A 23,292-nucleotide genomic window follows, 5' to 3' on the forward strand; every position below is an offset into this window, starting at 1 on the left:
TGCAGTAAATTCCCCGTTAAGTAGTATGTGTGGAGAATGGTGTGTGCTTGCTGCATGAGAAGGTCTCTTGCAGAAACCCAGTACAACATCAAAACATGTTTTTATTGTAGTTTTTGCTTGGGAGTCTTCCTGGGCAACGTAGTGGATTGGTGGGTGAAAGATCTGTGTTATATATACTGTAATGCAATCACAGATTCAGTTAGCCTTTACTGTAATGTCACCTTTGTGATGGAGGATGACACGACTGCTGATGGTGTTTTGGAGAACTACTGCATGGCTGGTGAACATATGAACATCACAGATTTATTTTTTAATAACTTTATAAACATAGTAAATGGCCAGTTGGATAAGAATTTCTGACAGTCAGACACAATGTAACTGGGAGTTTACTGTACTGATTTTTTCATCTTTTCACAGGTTTTCCAAAAATTTAGTAACTTATGGTGACTTTGTTGCAGTGAAACCCAAGTTTCTTTGGGGACCAAGTGGATTTGAACACTAAACTTAGGAAAATCTTAAATTGAAAAAAAAATTTGCACTGAGGTTATTGATTTGGAATTATTGAAATTGAATGTTAAGTGAAGGAAATTCTTAAAATCTGGTTTAATTGTTTCTAGAAGTTATATTGAGTTACAAGAACTGAATGTCTCAAAAAAGAATGAAGAATAACATTTTATAGATGTTTCGTCCTTGCCATAGCTCAGGCAGTGAGTCATCAGCTTTTTGATCATGGAGGTCTGGGGGTTTTTCTCCAAGCACTGGTACTTAAGTTTTTCCATATCAGTTGTCATTCCAGCAGTGTACCATTTTTTGTCTTTATCATCAAGAACTGGCACACTTGCATCCTAAGTACCAAGGGAGTTAGTTCATTTCACTGAAAAAAATAATAATAGTGACTTTTCTGCCTTGACTACTCATATTTCATTTAATACTTTGTAAGGCTCATTCAGGCTGTAAAGAATCCTTTTGATACAAGTTCTTGATTTGATTTTTATGGAGAAATGGATATGTAACCTAACAGTAACAGACATCACATGAGATAATGGATATGTTTGAACTTGTAATAATATTGTGTTTTACCCCGTGTATATAAGAATTCCGCAGAAATCTCATTTTTGCTGTATAAGAAGCTTTGACACCAAAATGAGAGAGGGTTCCAGCTCTCAAAGAGAATATACTTTGTACCAGTATAATGGAGTGCACTGACCCTGTAGGTGAGACTTCAGTGTGCAAGGGATTCAATTTGTTGCTACATAACTGGGTTCCTTTGTTCTCCTTCCATGCATGTATGGCATTATATGAGTCTTATCTATCTAGTAGACATCTCTTTTTTTTTGTCTTTGTTTCGGAAGTACATTTCAAAATACTTAAAAATATACTTTACCTCATGGACACCATTTTTGAAAGTAATATAGCTGTATTTATCTTTGAGTCAATGTAAATAATTAACAATACTGTGCATGCTATTTTAATTATGAAGACTCAAGACAGGAAATTATTGGTGTGTAGGTATAACTGCGTTGAGTTAGAAACTATGGAGGGTGGCAGTGTTATAATTGTAATGTCTTGAGCATACACAGTGTACTTAATAGTAACTTCATATGTTCTGCATATTTTCTGTTTGTTAAATATCACTTTTCCTTTGCCTTTATGATTAAAAATTCTAATTGTGCTCCTTGTTTATTAAGAATTGCCCGTTCTTGGTGAGTTCTGTGATTATTTCAGTTTAGTTCAATGAAAAACTTATAATCTCAAGAGAACGTATGTAATGAACGTCTGATAACTTCCATGTATTCATAATTCCATTTTAAAATTCTGGTTATTACCAGATCATTTGTGCTCTTTGCCGGATGCCTATTGTTTGAGTTATCAAATCGAGGAAGATAAGATTCGTGGAGCATGTAGCTTACTTGGGTGGTAGGACTATTTATAGGACAGGACACCTTTTCAAACTGGGACTAACAGATGACCCCACTTACAAATGGAGCCTAGAAAAAAATGAATCAGCCACACACATCCTATGTGAGTGAAAGGCTATATCTTATTTAAGATTTTGTCACTTGGACCAGTTTTTTATGGAACCAAGTGATGCCCCCATAAACAAAGTTCTGCATTTCATTCAAAGTGTATTATTAATAAAGGGCTAAAAGGGGGGGGGGGAAGCACAATAGATCATTGAAAGTTGCAGTACAAGGGCCAGAAAGGCCCACCCCTTATATGCATTCATTCATGTAGCTTACATTAGGGATCTGAGAAATATAAACAAAATTTTGTCAGAAGGGAAGACTTCTTGGGAAACCTAGGTATACATTGGGGGTGGAGGGATTGTATTATGATGGAGCGTCTGTTAGTGGCCCAAGAACAAATGATGACTGGCCACAAGAACTACTGGCCAAACTGGAGGCTGACAGACAGGCCAATATGAAAGCATGGCATCCTGGACCATGGAAGTGCTCGGGGCGAGCACTCTGGAAGAAAGGGGGTGGATGGAAAACGAAAGAAGGGCAGAGATGCCGTTAGGAAGGCGAACACCAGGAACGAAACGAAGGAAGTACTGTTAGGCTGTTCAGGGATGAACAACCTTCAGAAGGGAGCAATGTGACGTGTTACCTTACGTCCATCATTGTGACACCCGCTACAATCGGAACGGACACTTCCATGACAACAAATACATGGAAATTGTGGAGTTCCCGCAGCAACAAATCATAGCAACGAATTGTCGTTGAGCAACAGTGGGTGGGACGAAGCACATTACCAGTGTAATCTATAAAGAGCGTTCCCGTAACAACGGACTGTCTGAACAGCGGTGACGGAACTGCGAGAAATTATGTCTGGTATCCTGTCTGCATAACCCCTATATAAGCAGAGCTTACGACACGTACAGAGGATTGGAGTATTAGAATATTGAGTATAGAGAACGAGATAGTCTTGGAATAGCTGCCGCCAGAGATAGTTGAGATGCAACCACGGCCAAGGATAGTTGCACATTGGAGTATTGGGCAAGAAGTCAAGTGACACTGCAAGTAGTGATAATTGTAAGGTGTGTAAGAGTGAGTGTCCAATAAAAATTCGCTAAATCCAAGAGCCACATGAAGTTATTTGTTGCGTGACATACCCAACATGTGACAGTATTAAGGAACTAGGGTGTGAGAATGTGGACTGGTTTCAACTAGTCCAAGGGCAGTCTTTTGTAAACATGGATGGAAATGACACTCTTGATTTCACAGAAGACTAATTTCTTGCGTCTAAGTGACTGTCAGCTTTTCACTAATGATTTTTCTTTATTTAGTTAGCATACCTTATTTGGAAGGAGGTATATTTTGTTGGAAGAAAATGAAATGTGAAATGCAGTGTAGCTGGTTTCCAAAGACCAGTTGGGACTGGAATATATACTTCAATTGAAACACACTTTTTTAGAATACATTTTTTTGTGACTTTGCACATGTAAGTGTTCAAACATCATTAAATAATAAATAAAAGGAATAGGCATTTCCATTCATTTGTTGTGATTTTTAGAGTTTGTAATGGATAGTAATAGAATATTTCAAATAAACATAGACATGATTGAGATCTGTAGCATATTTTGTTCAGATGTTTTTGACATTGGATTGTATTGAAAAAATATTCAAATTTGAGCTTCATTTTAAGTTGAAATATTATTGGATCTGTGAGTATTGAAATGAACTTTGCATTATAACTTTCAGTGTATGAAATTTGTTCCCCAGATGTCTTTGCAGTTGGTTGAAGACTGTGAAATGAAGCATATGGACAGATGAACAGATATTATATTGCCCTTATGTATTGATTTCTATGTTCAGATGCATTCTTATAGGAACTCTGCGATGTGGGTGTTCCAAATCAAAACTGTGTACCACAAAATGCATTAGAAAAGAACACTCGGTAGGTGATCGTTGTTTCGGATTCCATATTCTGAGCAGTTGGCAGTTACCTACGGAATATAAAAACTGCATGAATAGTTTGCTGCCTGTTAGTTGAATGGGGGGCGGGATGTAACTTTATTATAATGAGAGGTTCATCTTTGCAACATACGAGCTGTATGTTGTATGACACTGTGTGGGATACAGACTACAGTAAAAAGTGGTGCACTCAAGTAAAGGTTTTAGGCACCGCATTACATGCTTTCTCCTGTTGGCAGAAGAAACCTTGAAACGAGTCTTAGGATTATACATATAGTAGTATATATATTTATTTTACCTACATCTTTAATACTGTTGTACGAAGCATGATCTGTCTATATTCCTTTAATGTTCTTGGTATCTTCTTAGTTTGTACCTATGAGAAATATTAGAATATAACTGTTTTTAAGCTTTATCACCGGTTCTACACACAGTTTCATCATTGTTCATAAATTTTAATAATTTGCATGAAATAAAACAAATTTTGGGTTTTCTCATGACCCCACAAGATTTTATCCTGAGATGAAATAAATAGAACAGAAGGCTTCATGTTATAACCTATAAGTTTAAATAGTGAAAATCTAGGAAACATATTTTAACACTTTAAGGTTAAATTTTGTGATCATCTGTTTAATTTAGAAAAATCATTGAAGTTCAGATTTCACAATCAGTTTATTTTAATATATGAGCAGTTTACATCAGTAAACTGTAGTTGAGATTTGGAATTAGATGTTCTAGCTTGCTTTATGATGGGAGGAACGGAGACTGAGGGTGTTGAGGAGAATTTGGACCGAAGAGAGGTGAAGTGACAGGGAGGTTGGAGAAAAGTGCATAATGTGGAGCTTCATAACTTGTACTCATTTCATTTATTCTCCAAGTATAATTAGAAAGATAAGTTAAGGAGGATGAGGTGGGCAGGGCATGTAGCATGAATGAGGGAGATGAATGCATATAGGATATTGGTGGGAAAGCCAGAAGGAAAGAGAGCACTGGGAAGACCAAGGCTTAGGTGGGTGGACAGTATTAAAATGGACCTTAGAGAGATAGGATGGGATGGTATTGATTGGATTGATCTGGCTCAGGATAGGGACCAGTGGAGGGCTCTTGTGAACATGGTAATGAACCCTTGGGTTCCATAAAATGCTGGGAAATTCTTGAGTAGCTGAAGAATTGGCGTCTCCTCAAGAACGGCTCAGCTCCATTAGAAAGTAAAAAAAAAAAGTCTGCTTTATTATAGTTGTTGTCTGAAGGTGTCAGGTTAGCTTCTTGTGGTTTTAAAAGTTCAGAAACACAGTTATGAATTTTGGTATAATTAAATAATTATGTGGTAAGAATAGTGGCCTGTTTTGTTTGTAAGATGCTAAAGACTGCACCAAAACATGCAGTATCATCCTGTAATGAAGTGCTGCCTTAATTGTTGATCGTAGGGAGCACTGATGGAACTCCACACTGAAATTGAAATTCACATGAAAAGAATTTTCTCCCTAAAGCATTTAACTACCAGCATGCAGTTTGATATCTGCTGTAAAGAGTAAATTATAAAATATCTAAATTAATTCTTCAAAATTATCACTAAACTACATCTTTTGTCATATAAGTAATCCAGTCATTCTGTCCCATTCACAGTAATCAAGACAGGTAATCACTTGAATGTAACAGACCTACCACAGCCATCAGAGTACATCATTGGGCGAAAAATCAGTGGTGATAAATTACACCTGATATCAGGCTCTCGCTGAATTTTAGTCATGATGTTTTAAGGAGTTATGTAATGACACCTTTGGTATTGCGAATGTTTAGAATTAGTGGTAGAATGATTAATGAATATGTAGCAGTTGGTGGAATGAAAGTTGTCAGGGGAAAGTATAGTACTTGGAGAAAACCTGCTCCAGTGGAACTTTGTCAACTGCAAATCACAGATGTCCTGACTAGGAATGAACTGGGGCTGCTGAAGTTGGAAGCTAGCCACTAACTGCTTTATATATCTTTGATCCTATTTTTGAATGTGATGTCACTGTAGAAATGGGGCATGTTGCTGGAATTTTGGAAATTGCTGTTTCTGAAGCAGCAGTACCAACAATTTGTATGCAGGGTCATTACCTCAAAACTGGGATCTCCATCAGCAATATCACATTATGTGATCTATTAAGAGTACAGTGTTGTAGGGCATTGTTCCTCAAAATGGCACCTGTGTCTCTTCTGGAGGATATAAAGCTTTCTTCCAGAGCCATAGAAAATGCTGACTGTTTATAATTATAATACAATTATTATTAAAGAAAGGCCACAGTAAATTACAGGCTTGCAATTTAGCAGAAAACATGTCTTATAGATGTAATTAATATTTATTAGTAACTAGCTGTACCCGGCCACGCGTTGCTGTGGCTCAGTCTGCCCGTTCTTCCCCAGTTTGATTTGCAATTACTTGTCGCACTGCTTCCGCTCCAGAAGTACAACGACCTAAGTTTGATCTTCTGTGAGGCATTATTTGGATGAACTAAAGCAGGTCAATTGAACTGAAGAGGAAGAAAGAAAGTTATAACAAAAACATATAAAATTGCAAAACATTAAAAAAGGAAAGAACACGACCTGGAAAACGAAGAAAAAAAAAATACTAACGAAATATTTCAATTCAAATGCAGTTCAATTGACACAGCTCAATTCCAATGCCAATTGCACTGAAAAATAAGGAAAACAGTTAAGAAAACGAAATGAAAAACAATGAAAGAAGAAAAAATAAACTATACTCATGAAATGAACGCTATGGTAAACGACACAGCTCAAATTCCAGTGTGGATGTGACGTGTTGCACGCGTCAGTAATGCATGTAGACTGTTTGGGTATGTCACGCTACAAATAACTTTATGCCGTATTAATTATAGCGAATCTTTATTGTAATTCACTTGCACACTTTACAGTTATCACCACTTGCAGTATTAGAGTTACTGGTTACACAAGACTGACTGGGCGAATGAATTCAACCCCCTTTAATACCCTCGGGCGCTGCTATGCAAATGAGCCCTTGTCATAACCGCGGAAACGCTGCTTTGTTGATTCCGTGATTCCTACATGATGACCAATTGTTATTGCGTTGTCTTTGTAGGAACGCTCCGTGTATTCGTCGTAACCATGGAGATTCGATACAGTATCGCTATTGGTACTTCCTATGCAACGGTCTGTTCTAGCATTTCCATAGGGGTGACTTCTGAATTCCAAATTCCAATTCTGTTTTTCAAAAGACGCATGTTTTTACCTGTCACAGGTGTGCCATATATATAATGGGTATATAAAAACGCGCGTATTCGAATGCAACGTTGTGTCAAAATTTCGAAGCAATCGGTGAAGAACTTGCGGAGATTTTCGAAGGGTAACAAATGGACAGTTACATTTTTATTTATATAGATTATTGTTTTTAAATTGTTAACTAAAGCTTTTGTTCACATTAGGAGAGTGTCATAAAAGAATTTGTGACCACTCTTCTAGGATGTAAAGCTGTGTAGCTCGGTAGATAAATAGTTACCTACCAAATTATACTGTCACCTCTGAGGATGTTACTCTTAGTATTCACTATTCTGAGAACCTAAAATCCTGTACAGCCTGCAATAAATTATTTAAGTTTTATGACTAACATTCTTCACCATGTTAACTCTGGATAGCAGGTACTTAGATCAAAACATTGTTTTGAGTGTATGTCATAACCCCTGTGGTGACAAGGTCAGTTGGACTGACGGTAAAGAATACATAGGTACCTATATTCAGTATTACATATCTAACATCTGCTATTTTGTGTTAATGCACATGACTGGCCTCTAGTGGTCAGTGTAAAATTGTACCAGAAGTGACAGGAAACATTATTTACTCTTGAATAGCAACAATTTATTACATTGCATAAGAAAATTTGTTGTTCGGGTGATATGTTGGGTCATTTTTTTTACTCAGATATTCATGATGAATATTATGGAACCCTATAATTGTGCAGAATGGCTTGCAAATCAATGCATTAGATGACACTGCCATATGTCTGCTAAATTAGAAATCACTTTTAAATTTTAAAATGTTATGTCAGTCTGGACAAATGTTTTATTATATGACTATTAAAGGAGGCTTTATTGTTCATTTCTTTTACGTGACATGCAGTAAATTCTCAGTTGCATATCTACTTTGCAGATTAATTGCAGAGCTTTCTGGAACTGCTTAATTGCTGGTTATAACTTCCTGTAATTGCCTCTAGTTGCCATCATCAGTGAGGCTTTACATCAGTTTGCAATAGTCTGTAGGTCTACATATCTCTGTTGAGCTTTCTGTTTTATTTATTTCCAAGTTTCTGGATTATCCTTTGTTTTTAATTGTCTGTCATGCTTCTCCCTGTTGTTGAAGATAATTGAGAGTTTACTGTAGTATATAACAATTTCTTGTGTTCATGAAGTAGTAATTGTTCTCCAAGAGCAGTCCAATTTTACTGCTTTAAGAAGTGTTGGTTGTCATGACCATCGACTGTTTTCAAGATTAAAAAATTAGTATCCTGTGGTTAATGAATGGGTGTCCAGGAATTATATTACGAGTTGCATGGCTTATTTAAGTTAAATTGTGATATGTACTATTGGTTCTGTACCGTACTCTTGCAGTGGTTTGAGAGTGGCATCTTTCTTGATGGGTATTGCCTTCATAACTTCGAAGTTTAGTTGTTTCTGTTGATATCTGGTTCTGGTTTATACTTGGTTACAAATAAGACTCATATACAAAGAAGCCCAGATGTAGACATTATTGTAGGCTTTATTGATAAGCGCCTTTGGAACAGAAGTTATATAAATATTTGTTCTCTCTCTCTCTCTTTCCTTTTTTCCCCCTCTCCCCAGAACTGGTATTCCTATCAGTTCACTTGTTTGCAGGTGTTGGAGTTTTTAAAATCGAAGGAAAACTGTATCAGTTTGCTGCTGAAGCACCTGGGCACATCTGCCATAATGGATTTAATGTTGAAGCTCATCACACATGTAGAAGGAGTAGAGACGAAACAGAATATTCTGAATGTAAGTATAAGTTGAATTTAAGAGTATATTCTTCTGTGCTGTTTGACAGAATCCGTCGTTATGAAGGAACATATCGCCTGCATCTTTAGGGTCTAAGAGTAAGCCAAACAGGAGACCAGCAATAAGCAGGCATCAACCAGAGCCAACCAGAAGATTGTACTTTTCATAGTCACTGCTCTGAGTACCTCAGATGCAATATAAGTAGCTTGTTCAAAAAGAATCACTGTCTTATATGTGTGAGAACCATCACTTGCTATAATTTTCCTGCAGCTGAGAAGGCAATACAAAAAACATTGTAACTGGTTCTTGCATTGCTTTAGTTTTGTAGCTTTAAGGTTCGGCCACACAGTGCTACATACGCTATGTTTGCTATACAAACAGAAAAATATCTCCCTTTATTGCCAATGTGACTGGTCTGACAGACTTATGTATGCTATGTTCCCTATGTTAGCTGCATTGCATAGTGTACACAGCATATGTAACGAACATAGTGTAGCGCTCTGTGTGGCCGAACCTTTATAGAGGTTTCTTTCTTCATAGTATCAGTGAACTGGACATAATAGCATGAAACTAGGAAGTCCCTTCAAAAATAAGGAGACTTTATCTGTGATACTGTACTTCTGGGGATAGAGGTTAATCCGCTTCGAAGTATGCTCCTTGAGGACATAACACACTTACAGCTGCTGGGAGGACCTGAGATTCAATTTTAGGAATGACAAGCACCAGTTTTTGTTGCATTATGTCCGCTTGTTTCCACACGTGCCTTTCAAATTTTAACTTTAGAGACTGGAAGAGGGTCACAGGGTTTCATATATGGTGAGCGGTGAGGTGCATTGTCGTGGTGAAATTGCTGTTTGCCTTGTTACAACACACTGCATCATGTCACAGCACTTGTAAATAGAAATTTTTGTATTTATGCCTGTATTTTCCTTGTGTGGAGTTAATTTTAAATTTGTTTTTCAGTGGCTGGATAGTCAGCAAGTGGTACAATGTCTCATTGCATTGCTGGAACCTTCAGTTGATCCTGAACGCCATTGTAATGCTGCACAACTTATCTGTGATGTTATTAAAATGTCAAGGGAAAACCAGCATACTTCAACAGAGCGGTCAGATCCAGACCCAATACTTAACACTATCGAGGCGTACGTAAGAAGTTCATTCAATTACTTCATGCTTTTTAGAGTTTATGTTTTCATGGCTAAACACATGTAAACAACATGAAGAATTTTGAAGAAAGCAGTCTTCTGGGATGTGGCACCATGTAGATGTGGTGTTAACTGACGTTTCGGAGGAACGTATCGCCTCCATCTTCAGGGTAGAAGGAAAAATAAGAAAATCCGCAAGCGAAGAGACTGCGAGAACCGGTACAAGCAGACTCACGGTCTCTTTGCTTGTGGATTTTCTTATTTTTCCTTCTACCCTGAAGATGGAGGCGATACGTTCCTCCGAAACGTCANAGAATTTTACTTGGAAATTAACTATTTAAACAGCAGCTGTATATCGAGTAGTTTTCTTTGCAGCCCTGAAACTGTAAAGCAGCTCCTGGATCACATGTTAGGGAAGGAGAAAAGTGAGTCATCAATCGTTGGTGGAATCTCCGTATTGTTAACTCTACTTGACTGTAGTAAACCAAGGTATGTTGTCAGACCTAATGACAGTTAAGTGTTGTTTCATCAGGTTCTTATAGTTTGTAACGCTGCTCTTAGGTAGCCTTTCTTAAATGCCGATTCACTTCATTTAACACAGCTTCTCTATAATGCTGATTTGTTCAGGATGCATAGATCCACCTTGTGTTTATTGGTAGTGTGGAAATGTTGCCTATATTCGTAGCAGTTTATGTACAGTCCACATAGACACCATACAATCCTTGGGATCCTATTCTCATTAGAAGTGCCAGTTTCATTCCCTGCTGTACCACACCACCAATATAGGCTGTCAGAGCTTCTCTTGTTTCATGAGTAAGTAATATATATAAAAACTCCCTAATAACTGTAACACAGAGAAAAATGTTCCTGATTGTGTGGTTCACACAGAATGCTGACAGTTGTTACATGGTGTCTGATATAGCAGTTTTTGTTAAGATCAACTTTTTTTTTCTCCCTCACTTGGCACTTGTAAAATATATATATCAATGTCCATATATGTGGTGGTATAGTATTTGTAGTAGGCCACATTAAAGAATGTTATTGCGTCTGTTGTGGGAGATTTTAATATGCCTAATGCTCCCTCACCTTTTTTAACTAATAAAGAGTGTTAAGAGAGTGGTGACTGAATTATACTTTGCATTATTACAGATCCTACTCTATGTGTAGTTGCTGAAAACACTGTGATCATGTATTTAAATTTATTTTCACAGTTATTCTAATAGAATGGTAACATAAAGTAAGAAATAAATGTGAAAAATGTAAAACTGTGTGAGAACGTTTGAAGTAACTTAGATAACTGTAAAACAAAAATATCTAACCATTAGTATTAATAAGTATTGAGAAAAACTAGACAGTTAAACTTTTTTTTCCATCCATTTAGCTACACTTTCAGTGTTAAGATGTCGGGTAATGGGATGACTCATGAATGATAAATTAGAAAACGTTTGTAAAGAAGTGATCATGGACCAGTTGAGGTATTGCCCTAGCATTTGCTTGGAGGGATTGAGGAAATCCACAGGGAATCTTAAGTCAGGATAACTGTTGTCCAAGCTGAAATCTGAACTGAGAGTCAGCTGAATGCAAGTCTAGACCAGCCTGTTCAGTATTAGCAAAGAAGTGATTCTGTTATGTATGCTTGTGTAGCCTAAATTTTGCTGTGAAAATGTTTCTTGTGGACACCTGTCACACATTGGGTGACCAGATTTTTTTATATCTGTTTTTGAGGAGAAAGTCTGGGGTATCTGGCGTATCATTGAACATGACATTGGTAGTAGCTTTTGTAAATGTAATTTCATTACACACTCTTAATTGTGTATTTTGGTATGAGGTCAATTCTCATTTCATTCTGTAATAGAGTTAATTCATGAAATATATAATACTTCATGCATACGCAGTCTGGACACCAAGTTACTGAAATTCACATTACAATAGTAATTAAGGAAGTTTCAGTTTCATGTGGAGAGGATGAATGGGGGGGGGGTTATGTTTCAGTGTATGGATGCATGTTTATAGTAAATTATAATAAAATACTTTATTGTTATTTAAGAATGACAGTTGTGATATTTTCCCTGTACATAACTTCTGTAACTATTTTTCTTTTAACACAGTGGTCCGAATGCCAATTCAAATAACACGTATGGTGGAGGTGGTGGTCAGGGTGAGGAAAATGGAGGAAATAGTGAAAATGAGCAGCCTTCTAAGATGGTTTTAAGTACAACAACTGTGATCTTGCCACGTCTTAAGGATTTTCACAGCCTATTACTTGATCCTCCACATGTAAGTCCGTGTTTGAATTCCATGATGACAGCTTTTGTGTTAATATATTATACAGAATGGAATATTAAATATTGTTGCATGTTCCCTAGGCAACGCGGCAAGAAATTGTGTGGGTCTCAGATTTGGGCAGATATGTTTATTGGACAGTCACGCTTTACACTAACAAATACAATTATTTGGACTTATAATGTCTTCATACGTTTTCTCTTCATTGTTATACACTCTTGCACCGCTAATCTTGGTAAAGTGTCTTCTGCTCTGCTCGGAGCTCAACTGCCCTTAGCTCTTGTTGGATGTGAACTCTACTGGTCTCTTGTTGGATACAAAGTCACTGGTCTCCAAGTCCAAGTCACATTGCGACTGACGATCAGTCAGTCAGTCAATAAGTCTTGGTATATATTTATTACTGTTTGGCATTTATGGTCTTGTTTTTGTGGGGCGCCCTCTCTGACGAGAGGACGGGTCTGCCTTTTGTATATGATGCTGGTCCTTACCACGGCAGTCTTTCTCGGGTCTGAGTCTGGTCCCCTGTCAGATATGAACTGTTATATCCTACACTTGGGCTGAATAAGGAACACCTTGTTGCAAGGTTTAGTTTTGCCTCCTGCAGTGCAAATGAATCTCTTGTTGCAATGGGAATACATTTTTACTGCCTCAAACAATTTGTTGCTTAGATATTGTTAGGTTCTCGTGTTCTTGAAGTGGTTTTGTAGGTAGCCTGCTTTCTGAATGCCCGTTGCATAGTGATGGATGTCTTATAGTCCAGCTTTCAGGCAGCACATCACAATATATTGTCACATGTCACAGTGACTAAAGACGGGGTTCAAATTGGTAAATGGATATATTGGATACTTATCAGGTCGTAACTACAAATATAACATGTTACTGATTTTCACACCACAAAGCACTCCATGCTAATCTCATCAGTCTATGCACCAGTCTTCATGGATTTATGACACAGGAATTATAAAAGTCTCAGTCACACACTCCCAATACAACTGCACTGTAGCACACACAGAGTCTTCAAATTGCTTGTTAGATCTTATCATGCTTCCTACTTGCACTCTTCTGTACTCGAGCTTACTGCTTGCTTGCTTGCTTTCTTCTTCTGCTACTACCCTCTCATAACTTATAACTTGTAACTGCTTTGAACCCTCCTGGACTGTTACTTATATAGCCGTGAAACGGACATGCATCACAGGAAAATCATATCACATGATTGCTATCCAGCCAGTCTACTGGCGCATCAGTCAGATCTACAGAAAACACAGCTTCCTCTACTGTTGCGTTTTGGACTGTGTTTGCAGAGCTGTTGTCAGCAACATGTTGATCAAATCCATTACAATATATTGCACTTGTATTGTTGACAGTGCTGCTTCCTTTCATTAAATGCAGAGAAGCACTGTTGTAATTGGCTGAGTGACTTCCAGTGGCCCTTGTTAATGCTTATAGTGTAGATCAGTCCTGTGGCAGTAGACTGTATTGCTTAAATGTTGGAGGTACCAGTTCAGTGTGTGAAGGGGTGATGTTACTGCCTCCTTCTTCATGCACAGTGCCATTACCCAGAAACAGGATCTGTCCAAATGGTGTGCATTTGTGAACTGTAAATATGTATTGTATTGTATATTGAAAGGTGAACTATTCAGTATTGTCTGAAATTTTGAAAGTCCTGTCCATTTTTAAATACAGAGAGCTGTCTCGGCAACTTTTGATGGATATTAATCTGTACATTGCTGTCCGGTATTTTTTTCTTTATCTGATCTCTGTATGAGCTGCACATAATCAAGTATTGTTTTGCTCTGAAATACCAGTGATGTTCCAGATCTTATAACATAAAAGAAAATAATGTGAATCTTGACACCCTAGTTTGTTGTTTTACAGAAGCCACCAGTGAAGACAACAGTAGGAGCTCTAGATCCTCCGTTTGGCAACACAAGGCTGCAAGTAGCAAAACTGATTGCAGCATTACTTGCTACAAACAATGCAGATGTAAATAAAGAATTAGCCAGTTTAGGAACAACTGAAGTGTTATTGGTAAGGTTCATATTGTATTTTACATATAGAGTCACAAAGCTTTGATAAATTTCTTTGGTCTGAGATATGGACAGTGGTTAAGATTTTGACCAGGTAATATTGTCATTGTATCTTTACCTGCTGTAGAGATTGTTTTATTTGGAAGCACAGTATTTTATACAACATTACCAGTTTCCTGGATGGTTAGATCTCAGTTCTCACAGAAAGAGTTCATAATTTGGCAAAAGCATAATCGTCATTTTATGAAAATATTGTCATGAACATTTTGCCTGTACATAATGGATGACTCATGTTAACGTATCACACTTCTGTTATGGCCACAGCATTTTTTTAATTCATGGTGTGGGGTGAGACTTCCACTTGGTATGTCAGTCTTCAGTGGACCTGTTGTACGAGCCTCAGATGATAATTGAGTGTGGAGCATTGGATGGAATTAGAATTGGCAGGGGGAAACTAAAATGCTTAGAGAGAAACTGCCTGGTGCCGTGTTGTTCAACACAAATCCCACATGACTAGACCTGAGATCAAACCCAGGCCGCTGTCTTGGGTAGTCAGCACCTAACTGCCTGATCTGTGACATGGCCTACTGTCCACAGTATCTTGGTTGTGTAACATCTGTGTGACAGGTTGTACATACTGTGCCAGATTTTAACAATGGTACTAACTGAATGATAGTACAGTAAATGCCTTATTATCTGGAATATGTGGGGAATAGGGTCTGCCAGTTGCTTGAAAGAACTCTCACAGATACCCAGTACAAAGCTAGACCATTTTTTTGGGGTGGTGGCATAGTATTTGACAGCAGGTTAATTGAAGAAAGATACATATTTTATAACCCAATCACAAATTCATCTAGCATGTACATTAATGTCATCTGTGCAAGGTAGGACAACAGATATTGCTAGCGGCAGCTATGAAAGCTACCATGTTGTTGGTAAACATGTGTATTGCAAATGAATTTTTAAATAGCTATAGAAATAGTGTGTTTTGTTTGAAATTTTTGCCATTTGTGTGAGATTTCCAGATGTTTCGATGCTGAATATCTAGGTATTTACTGTATTTGCAATTGACAGCTTGCATTTCATTGTTTGTGGATAATTTTATGATGCTGCCTGTGACCAGGCCGTGTAGTGTCAAATGGTAGGATGAAGGATGATTTGGAAGGAATCGGTTGTGGCTTGATCACAGTATTCTGGAATTTTCGTGGAGGGACTGTGGAAAACCATGAGAAAGCTCGGAATTGCTGTTGTCCTGGCTGAAATTCAAACTGAGCACCTCCCACATACAAATTGAACATTGTCATGACTCCAATCCCTTTGGTGTATTTCAGGGGTACTGTCACTGTAGTAAATATGCTGAAATAATTGTAGATTTCGTAGAGCATACAGAAATATATTTATATGAGATATATGACAGTCATTCAGAGACTTTTCATTGTTGAACCTTCTGCTTTTTTTTTGTATACATGTTGCTGTTATGGTCTGTTTTCAGGATTTGTTTTTCAAATACACGTGGAACAACTTTCTTCATTCTCAAGTGGAACAATGTATAGCATTTGCACTTAATTCAGAACTAAGTTTGTCTGCTGAGAATGGTATGAGTGAAAATGTTTTATTACAAAATGTAAGTACAATGTGAACCAGTGACATTATCATTTTTCAGTATGGCAACAATATTATTGATGATTCTTCGAATCTTTCTTATTTCAGATTTTTCAAAAATGCAAATTAATACAAAGGATATTAGATGCTTGGGATGATAATGAAGTTGAACAGTGAGTATATGCCTAGTTCATTCTTAAGGAAAAGAAAAAGTTGTTTAAATTCCTGTTACTAAAATTCCCACATTTATGAGGTATGACTGAAATTTTTTCAGACTTGTTCTTTATATTTATACTTTAACAACGTTTGGCTACTGTTCCACATTCCATTGTGATGTTGTACGGTAAGTGATAATTGAGCCATTGCTGGAAGCATATATGTTTTTCCTGTATTTTGAACTCCACATCGCCTGCGACTTGTCTTTGATTGCAGTGATGTCAGATATCTGCTCCTTGAGTAATAACTGGAGTTCTCACAGAGATATTGGGTTTTCGGACTTTATCCGTTGTCCTGGTTTTTAAGATAACTAAGAAAAACATGACGTTTCGGAAACTGGATCTGTTTCCGTCCTCAGGTGAGGGAAAACACCTATTCTGAAATGTAGTGTTTTTCTTAGTTATCTTAAAAACCAGGACGATGGATAAAGTCTGAAAACCCAATATCTCTGTGTGTTATACAGCATCGTCAGAATCCTATAGTAACAACTGGAGTTCTGTAAATGAAAGAAAGTCACATGGTGCTAGATGAGATGAATTCAAAAAGTGACACAGTTTCTGGCAAGTAATTCTTGCACAGACAAAGCATGGTGAATAAGAGCATTTCATGGTAGAGAAACCCATTTCTAGTGTTCCTTTCACCAAGAAATTTTCACAGCACATCTTCTGTATATCGTGAAAGTGTTGATTCACAGTTTCTCTCTTCTGGAAGAAGTACTGCAGAATACCAATGCCCTTAACCCGTTGCCGTGGTTCGTCGTGTATGTTTCGTCAGGGATTTAAATCGTCTGGGGGGGTTCGACGTGTATGTTTCGTTCAGCTGCACACCTATGTTATAACGCCCATAATAATTGATGGTTTTGCTGTAGATTGTTAGATTTTTCGCTGGCCTGTTAGTAGAACAGAGTATAAATAAGACACGACNTCAAAAGCCACTTGAACATTTGAGTACTGCTTTTCATGTCCTCTCCAGAGGCAAGTTTTAACATATTGTCGATTTGCTTATCTGTTGTATTCTTTGAAGTCTTTATCGTGAGAAAAGACAATCACAGATAACATTACACATGACCTTATCTCATGACATATCACTTTCAGATGACACATGTAGTTTTGAAATTAACTGCAAAGGATTGAGCAGATTGTGTTCTACTAGAGAAAATCTACGACTTGAATTTCACCTTGCAGATAGCCTGAAAAATTTGTAATCTCGTCTGTATATATTGCTAGTTAGTATATTTGCATTTGGTTGTACATCAAAATTGGCAAAGTAATCTTTTTTTCATTGTGATCACTGAATCATTAGAGTTGCATTAAATTTCATTTGAATCATAAATGATTTGGTAAATCCCCTCCTAAGGAAATTTTCTGTGTGGACAAGAATTTGGTTGAACTGGGTCAGTTGTCATATATGACAAAGAGAGGCATTTGTGTTTCATAAGAAGGACTTTTTTTTTTAATTATGTATAACCTTGACCACCTGCTTGGTTGAACTCAACAAAAGCTAAGCTCCTAAATATTTGTGATTCCTCACAATAACTCTTGTGCCAATCAGAATCTGCTGAAAAACAACCAAGAAACTCGTACTCCAGGATTTATGGATTATAAATTGTCTGAAATCAATTGTAGTATCACTAACAACAGTTGAACACTGACCTTACTGTAACCAGTGTACCACCTGAATCAACCAGAAGTAGTGGGGTCGAATTAGCGGGAAGTGTCCAGAAAAATGAAACAAACATGGCTCAAGACTTCTTACCATTGAAATGATTGAAACGCGGTATGTCCCAGAAAGAAGAATGGCTTTACATTCTGTACAGATGTACAGGAAGACCAGTGCCAATGCATGTGTAAGACATAAGCTCTCTACGATTTAGGTATCACATGGCAAGGTGAGATGAAGTAAACTTGTAGCATACAAGGGGTAGATGAGAAATGCATACAAAATTTTAGTCTGAATAACTTAAGGGGAAGGGATCACACACAGACCTTTACATTAATGGGATGATTATGTAAGCGATATTGTGGCAGTATGGACTGAATGCATCTGGCCCAGGATGGGGTGCAGTGATGGGTGGTCTTGAGCATGGTAATAAAACTGTGGATTTCATAAGATACAGGATGTGTCTTTACCATCTAAGTGAGTTTGGGCATTGTACTTCGTACCTAGTTAAAGAACGATGTTCTCGTCAGATACCACATTGCACCAGATAGTTACTGCTGGATTGTGTTGCTTGATATTACTGTAATGCCTGGATTGTTAGCAGACTGAAATATCCAGACATGGAAGTGAAGTTTTGGGCTAGAATGTCATAAGCAGTCATCTTGCACCTTTGTCTAAAATAAGGGTCTCCAAACTACGGCCCGCGATGTGATTTTATATGGCCCATGAAAGAATTGTGCAGAAATGCGCGAATTGAACTAATTTTCCAGTGAGTACTCGTAAATGTGATTCCGAGCTTATTGACCTGACACATTATACTGCAGTTCGATGGCTTAGCTGTAGAAAGGTTCTTTCGCACTTCTTTCAGCTCAGGAATGAAATTGATATATTTCTTACCGAGAGAAACCATCACGAACCACTTTTATCAGATACCAAGTGGCTTTGGAAATTAGCAGTTTTGCTGATCTGGTAAACCATATGAACCATTTGAATTTAAAGTTGCCTGGAAAGGCAAGTGAAAAGATGTAACTTTGTTCATATGCTATACAAGGTGTGGCAATAAAGAACCCGGATTACTTTTATGACNGATGTAACTTTGTTCATATGCTATACTGTGCAGAGTTGCATTAAAAGGGCGAAGCAGAATTTCCTTCCTCGTTTGCAAATTTAGTCATTTTAGATTTGAAAGAACAATTTCGGAAACGATTTGCTGATTTGGATTCCAGCNTGCGATGTATTTGTGTGAAGAAACTTTTTTCCCAGATGAAGTACATCAAGTCAAAATACAGGGCAAATTTATCCGATGAACATTTAAAGTTGCTACTTGTGATTAGCGTTTCAAAATTTGAACCTCAATTTAATCAGATTTTAAGAATGCAAAAATAGTTCCATCATTCACATTAATTGTTTTAATATAATTTGTGATGAAAGTATGAGCGTTTGCTGCTACTGTCTGTTGTCATTAATATATGGTAATTTATTTTCACGTACTTTGTATTTAGTTTAGGAAATTCTGTGCTTTCAATAAAGCTCATATACCTAATTTCTTATTTTATCTGGCCCGTTGAAAGTGCTGAATTACCTAATGTGGCCCGCAGTTCGAAAAGACCCCTGGTCTAAAAGAAACACTGTTTTGATTAGTATTTGTGAGTTCACAGGCAAAGACAGTATTCAGTGACAGTCACGCAGTTTCTGTAACAAGAGGCTAGGGTGTCTGTTAAAAGCTATTTCAGAACCCACTTTTACCTTGCTATGCCTGTCATAAATCTGTTAGCCATTCATTTTCTTGGTTCTTATCAGACTATCTACCTTGAAGGTGCATGAACTGGATTTTTTCTGTACTTAGCCCTGACGATGTTTCTGCTGCTTTATTATCAGCTGGATGGAAAGGCATGGTTGGAAGACAACCCACATAAAAGAAAATGTGGGGAGAAGAATATGACAAGAAGTGAAGGCTGGAATTTGTTCATCTTGTTAATATGAAATACCAGTATATACACTATTATGATAATGGGAAAAGCCTTTTGAGTGCTAGTAAAATGGGCAGCACTGAAATGTGTTATATTCCTCGAGAATTAGTAATGTTAAGTTCTCAGTATTGTTTTCTTGTGGGTTTTTATTTAACAGAAGCAGAACTGGTGGTCTCAGGAGAGGTTATATGGGTCATCTAATCAAGATAGCAAATCATGTGGCGCAGCAGGCTGAAAAGGGTCCATTAGGAGCTTTCATCAAAGAGCATGTGGCAGCAGATACTGTGGCTGCATGGGAAGCGTTTGTAGCCAACACATTGGCAGAAACTAATAAACGACATCAGATATGCCTGGTAAGCAATGTTGTGACTGGATAAGTACAACCTAATCACAGATTTATATGAATAATGGACTGAGCAAGTGAACTTGAATACTTGGCATCAGTCATTGATTTAGTCACTCGGGTGATGAATTTTTACAATTTATGAAACTTAGTATTTCAGTTTAAGTGGCAATAACAGTAAACTGATAGAAATCCTAAGTGTGGATTAGTAAATTGATACAAGAAATCAAATTTTGTTAATAGAACTGAACAGGCTGATATGAAGAAAGTATGTCTTCTTTGTAAATTGTAATGTTTTATCATCTGACAGCACATGTACTGCCCATTTTTATTTTGCTTATGGTGCCTGCAAAATACACAGAATTAGACATATTTTGTTTTCTTTGAGTTGTGATATATCCAAGTATACGATGTGATTCATACCAGTAAACTGAATTTTGTTGTAGTTGTTCAGTGGCAGAGTTTGAATTCAGGTTCATACATTCTGTTGAAGATTATGATAGGAGTTGAGGTACTGTATGTTGTTTTAATCTATAGGAATAGTGTGTCTTTTATCATAGGGTGGTGTTCCTCCTGTTCATTCAAGTTCAGAGGATGATGATGCAGATTACAGAGACATTCCATTCCCACAGGACCCAGCCTTACAGCAGGTAGCATATATTATAAGTTTATAGGTAGACCTTATCATTTCTTACAAAACCAGTTTCAAGCCTGCTTTCCTTTCTTAGAGGTGGAAAAAGTGGGCTCATGAGATTACTATGTCCTGTATCTACCCTTTCAGCTTTTGAACAGTTGACCAGTCATTGCGAAATTTGGTGTGAACGTACAAAATGAAATGTTGTACTTTTTAGTTTTCTGTAATAAATAGCATCAAGCGGAAGAGTACTGCTTCTTGATATATGGTGTTATATGATGGCAGAAGTTCATTGATGTTTCAGAGGAACTTCGCCATACTACACAGTCAAATCTCAGAGGAAAGTATTCTTCATTAGTCGCTGCCATGATAACCTCAGATCTCAAATAAATAGCACTGTGAACTAAAGTGGTTTTTGTAGCAGTAACACCAAACTTGTATGTGGGGTTGCTTGGTTCAGATCTCAGTGGTAACATTGAGGCGGATGTTACTTTGATTAGGCCATGACTGCCACCTTCCATATTCTTTCCAATATGTCATTCATCAGTCTGCCTACCATTTGATGCTCTATAGCAGTCATGTCCAACGCGTCAATCACAGGATGATTTTTGGTCGATCCCATAGGCCTGTAAGGAAATTATATGTGATAAGCATGTAAATTCACTTGTAATATAATATGATTATATTCATATTTTGAAGGGAAAATACGTATTAAAGTAGTATGTACTTTCAATGTATGTTGCTTTTACAATAAACATCATTTGTCGTGTTATTTTTACCAATATTTTTGCTTAAAGCTAGGTATGACCATAGGAGGGGGTGGTAGATCACTGACAGTTTTGACACTAAAAAGTTGATCACAACCTGTTTGAAGTTGGGCATGCCTGCTCTATAGTCTAGATACTGACAGTGCTGTAAAACAAGCCACAAAATAGCAGACTTACAAACTTGTGAGTGAGAGAGTGCAACTCTAGCACCACTAAGTGGAGGATCCTGAGTTGTGTTTAACGATGGAACAAAAACATGAAGCTTTTGTTACTTTAATGCTTTTGTGCAGTGTGAGACACTTGTGGACATACTAAATTTTGATTTAGCTCTCAGTCTAAGTATTGGAGAGAGGAATATTAATTTTGGTATGAAGATAATAAACATGCCTACAGAATAAAGCACAATAGACCACTGTAGGTCACAGTGCAGGGCCGAGAAGGCCTACTCCTCATACCTACAAAATTATGCATGAAATATTGTGTATAATAAAGCTTTACAGGCACAAATGAAAGGTAGAGCTATCCCAGTAACAGGCTGTGGAGGTCCATAGGGTTGTGAGAGGTCGAGGCTCCCACATTTTCTAGCCATTTGCCTGAGAGTTGACTGTGTGGTTGTTAGCCTTATGTATTGGCTGCTCTTAACCCCCCCCCCCAGAAGATTATTGGCACTCATTTCTGTTAGATGCTGAGTCAACCCCAGGGTCATAGTGCTGGAAGGATAAGGTCAATTGAAAAATCCAGTTACCTAATTGGGAATCAAAGCCACTACCTTCTGGTTTGTAGCTTAGTCTGTCACCCAACTACACTACTGCTTGCCTCACTTTAGAGACGTAGCAACAATGATAAGTTTTTGAGGTTATGTCTTAAGATTTCTTGTAGTCAGATTCTGTATTAGTACTAATTTGTTTACAAATGAAAATTACAGTGATTATGATGAAAATTTGTAACATGAGATTTGATGCCCTTGTGGCTGTGACTGATAATTACTGTCTTCTTAACATGTTTTATTTCCAATGAAATCTTCATTAGTTTTATGAGGTAATAAATTTTTAAATGAAGATGCCGTCCCCCCCCTTTTTTTAAAGGGTGTGACAGAGATGCAGAAGTATAGTGTAGCAAGTGCCATTAAATGACACAAACATATTAAAGATATGCCATTCTGATTTAAATATGAGGTGAAGTACATGCATTAAATATTAATATATCAGGTTTGAATGAAAATAATAAGCTCCCTCTGTACTTCTGTTCCTTCTTCCAGTAAGTCAAGAAAAAAGACTGGCCAAAATTAAACCCCATTGTTATTTCATTGCAACATATAAGGCCTTGCATTTTTCTCTTTCCTGATGGCTGCTTGGCCTTGCATTTTTCTCTTTCCTAATGGCTACTTGGCCTTGCATTTTTTCTCTTTCCTGATGGCTACTTGGCCTTGCATTTTTCTCTTTCCTAATGGCTACTTGGCCTTGCATTTTTTCTCTTTCCTGATGGCTACTTGGCCTTGCATTTTTCTCTTTCCTGATGGCTATTTGGCCTTGCATTTTTTCTCTTTCCTGATGGCTACTTGGCCTTGCATTTTTCTCTTTCCTGATGGCTATTTAATAGAGGCAGAAGTGACAGATTTGTCATATATGTGAAAACTCATTGTAAATGACTTTTGAAAGCTTTTCAGCATATTATAAAACTCCTGTGAGATTCCTATTCCTCCATG

General features: G+C 37.3%; 1 protein-coding gene across 5 annotated transcripts in view; it reads left to right on the forward strand.

The window, feature by feature from the left end:
* The window catches only part of LOC111865402 (serine/threonine-protein phosphatase 6 regulatory subunit 3), a 56,706-nt gene that overhangs the window by 22,154 nt on the left and 11,260 nt on the right, over positions 1-23,292 (forward strand). For 4 of the 5 annotated variants that reach the window (XM_033751817.1, XM_023853392.2, XM_023853395.2 and 1 more), the window contains exons 5-13: positions 8,771-8,941; positions 9,905-10,083; positions 10,462-10,575; positions 12,195-12,363; positions 14,245-14,397; positions 15,889-16,020; positions 16,107-16,171; positions 20,001-20,196; positions 20,747-20,836. In XM_033751817.1, coding sequence (XP_033607708.1) covers positions 8,771-8,941; positions 9,905-10,083; positions 10,462-10,575; positions 12,195-12,363; positions 14,245-14,397; positions 15,889-16,020; positions 16,107-16,171; positions 20,001-20,196; positions 20,747-20,836 — 1,269 coding nt within the window. The remainder of the gene's footprint in view (positions 1-8,770; positions 8,942-9,904; positions 10,084-10,461; positions 10,576-12,194; positions 12,364-14,244; positions 14,398-15,888; positions 16,021-16,106; positions 16,172-20,000; positions 20,197-20,746; positions 20,837-23,292) is intronic. The other variant, XM_023853394.2, reaches the window with a different exon arrangement.

Source organism: Cryptotermes secundus, unplaced genomic scaffold, assembly GCF_002891405.2.
Source record: "Cryptotermes secundus unplaced genomic scaffold, Csec_1.0 scaffold295, whole genome shotgun sequence".
Taxonomy (NCBI): domain Eukaryota; kingdom Metazoa; phylum Arthropoda; class Insecta; order Blattodea; family Kalotermitidae; genus Cryptotermes; species Cryptotermes secundus.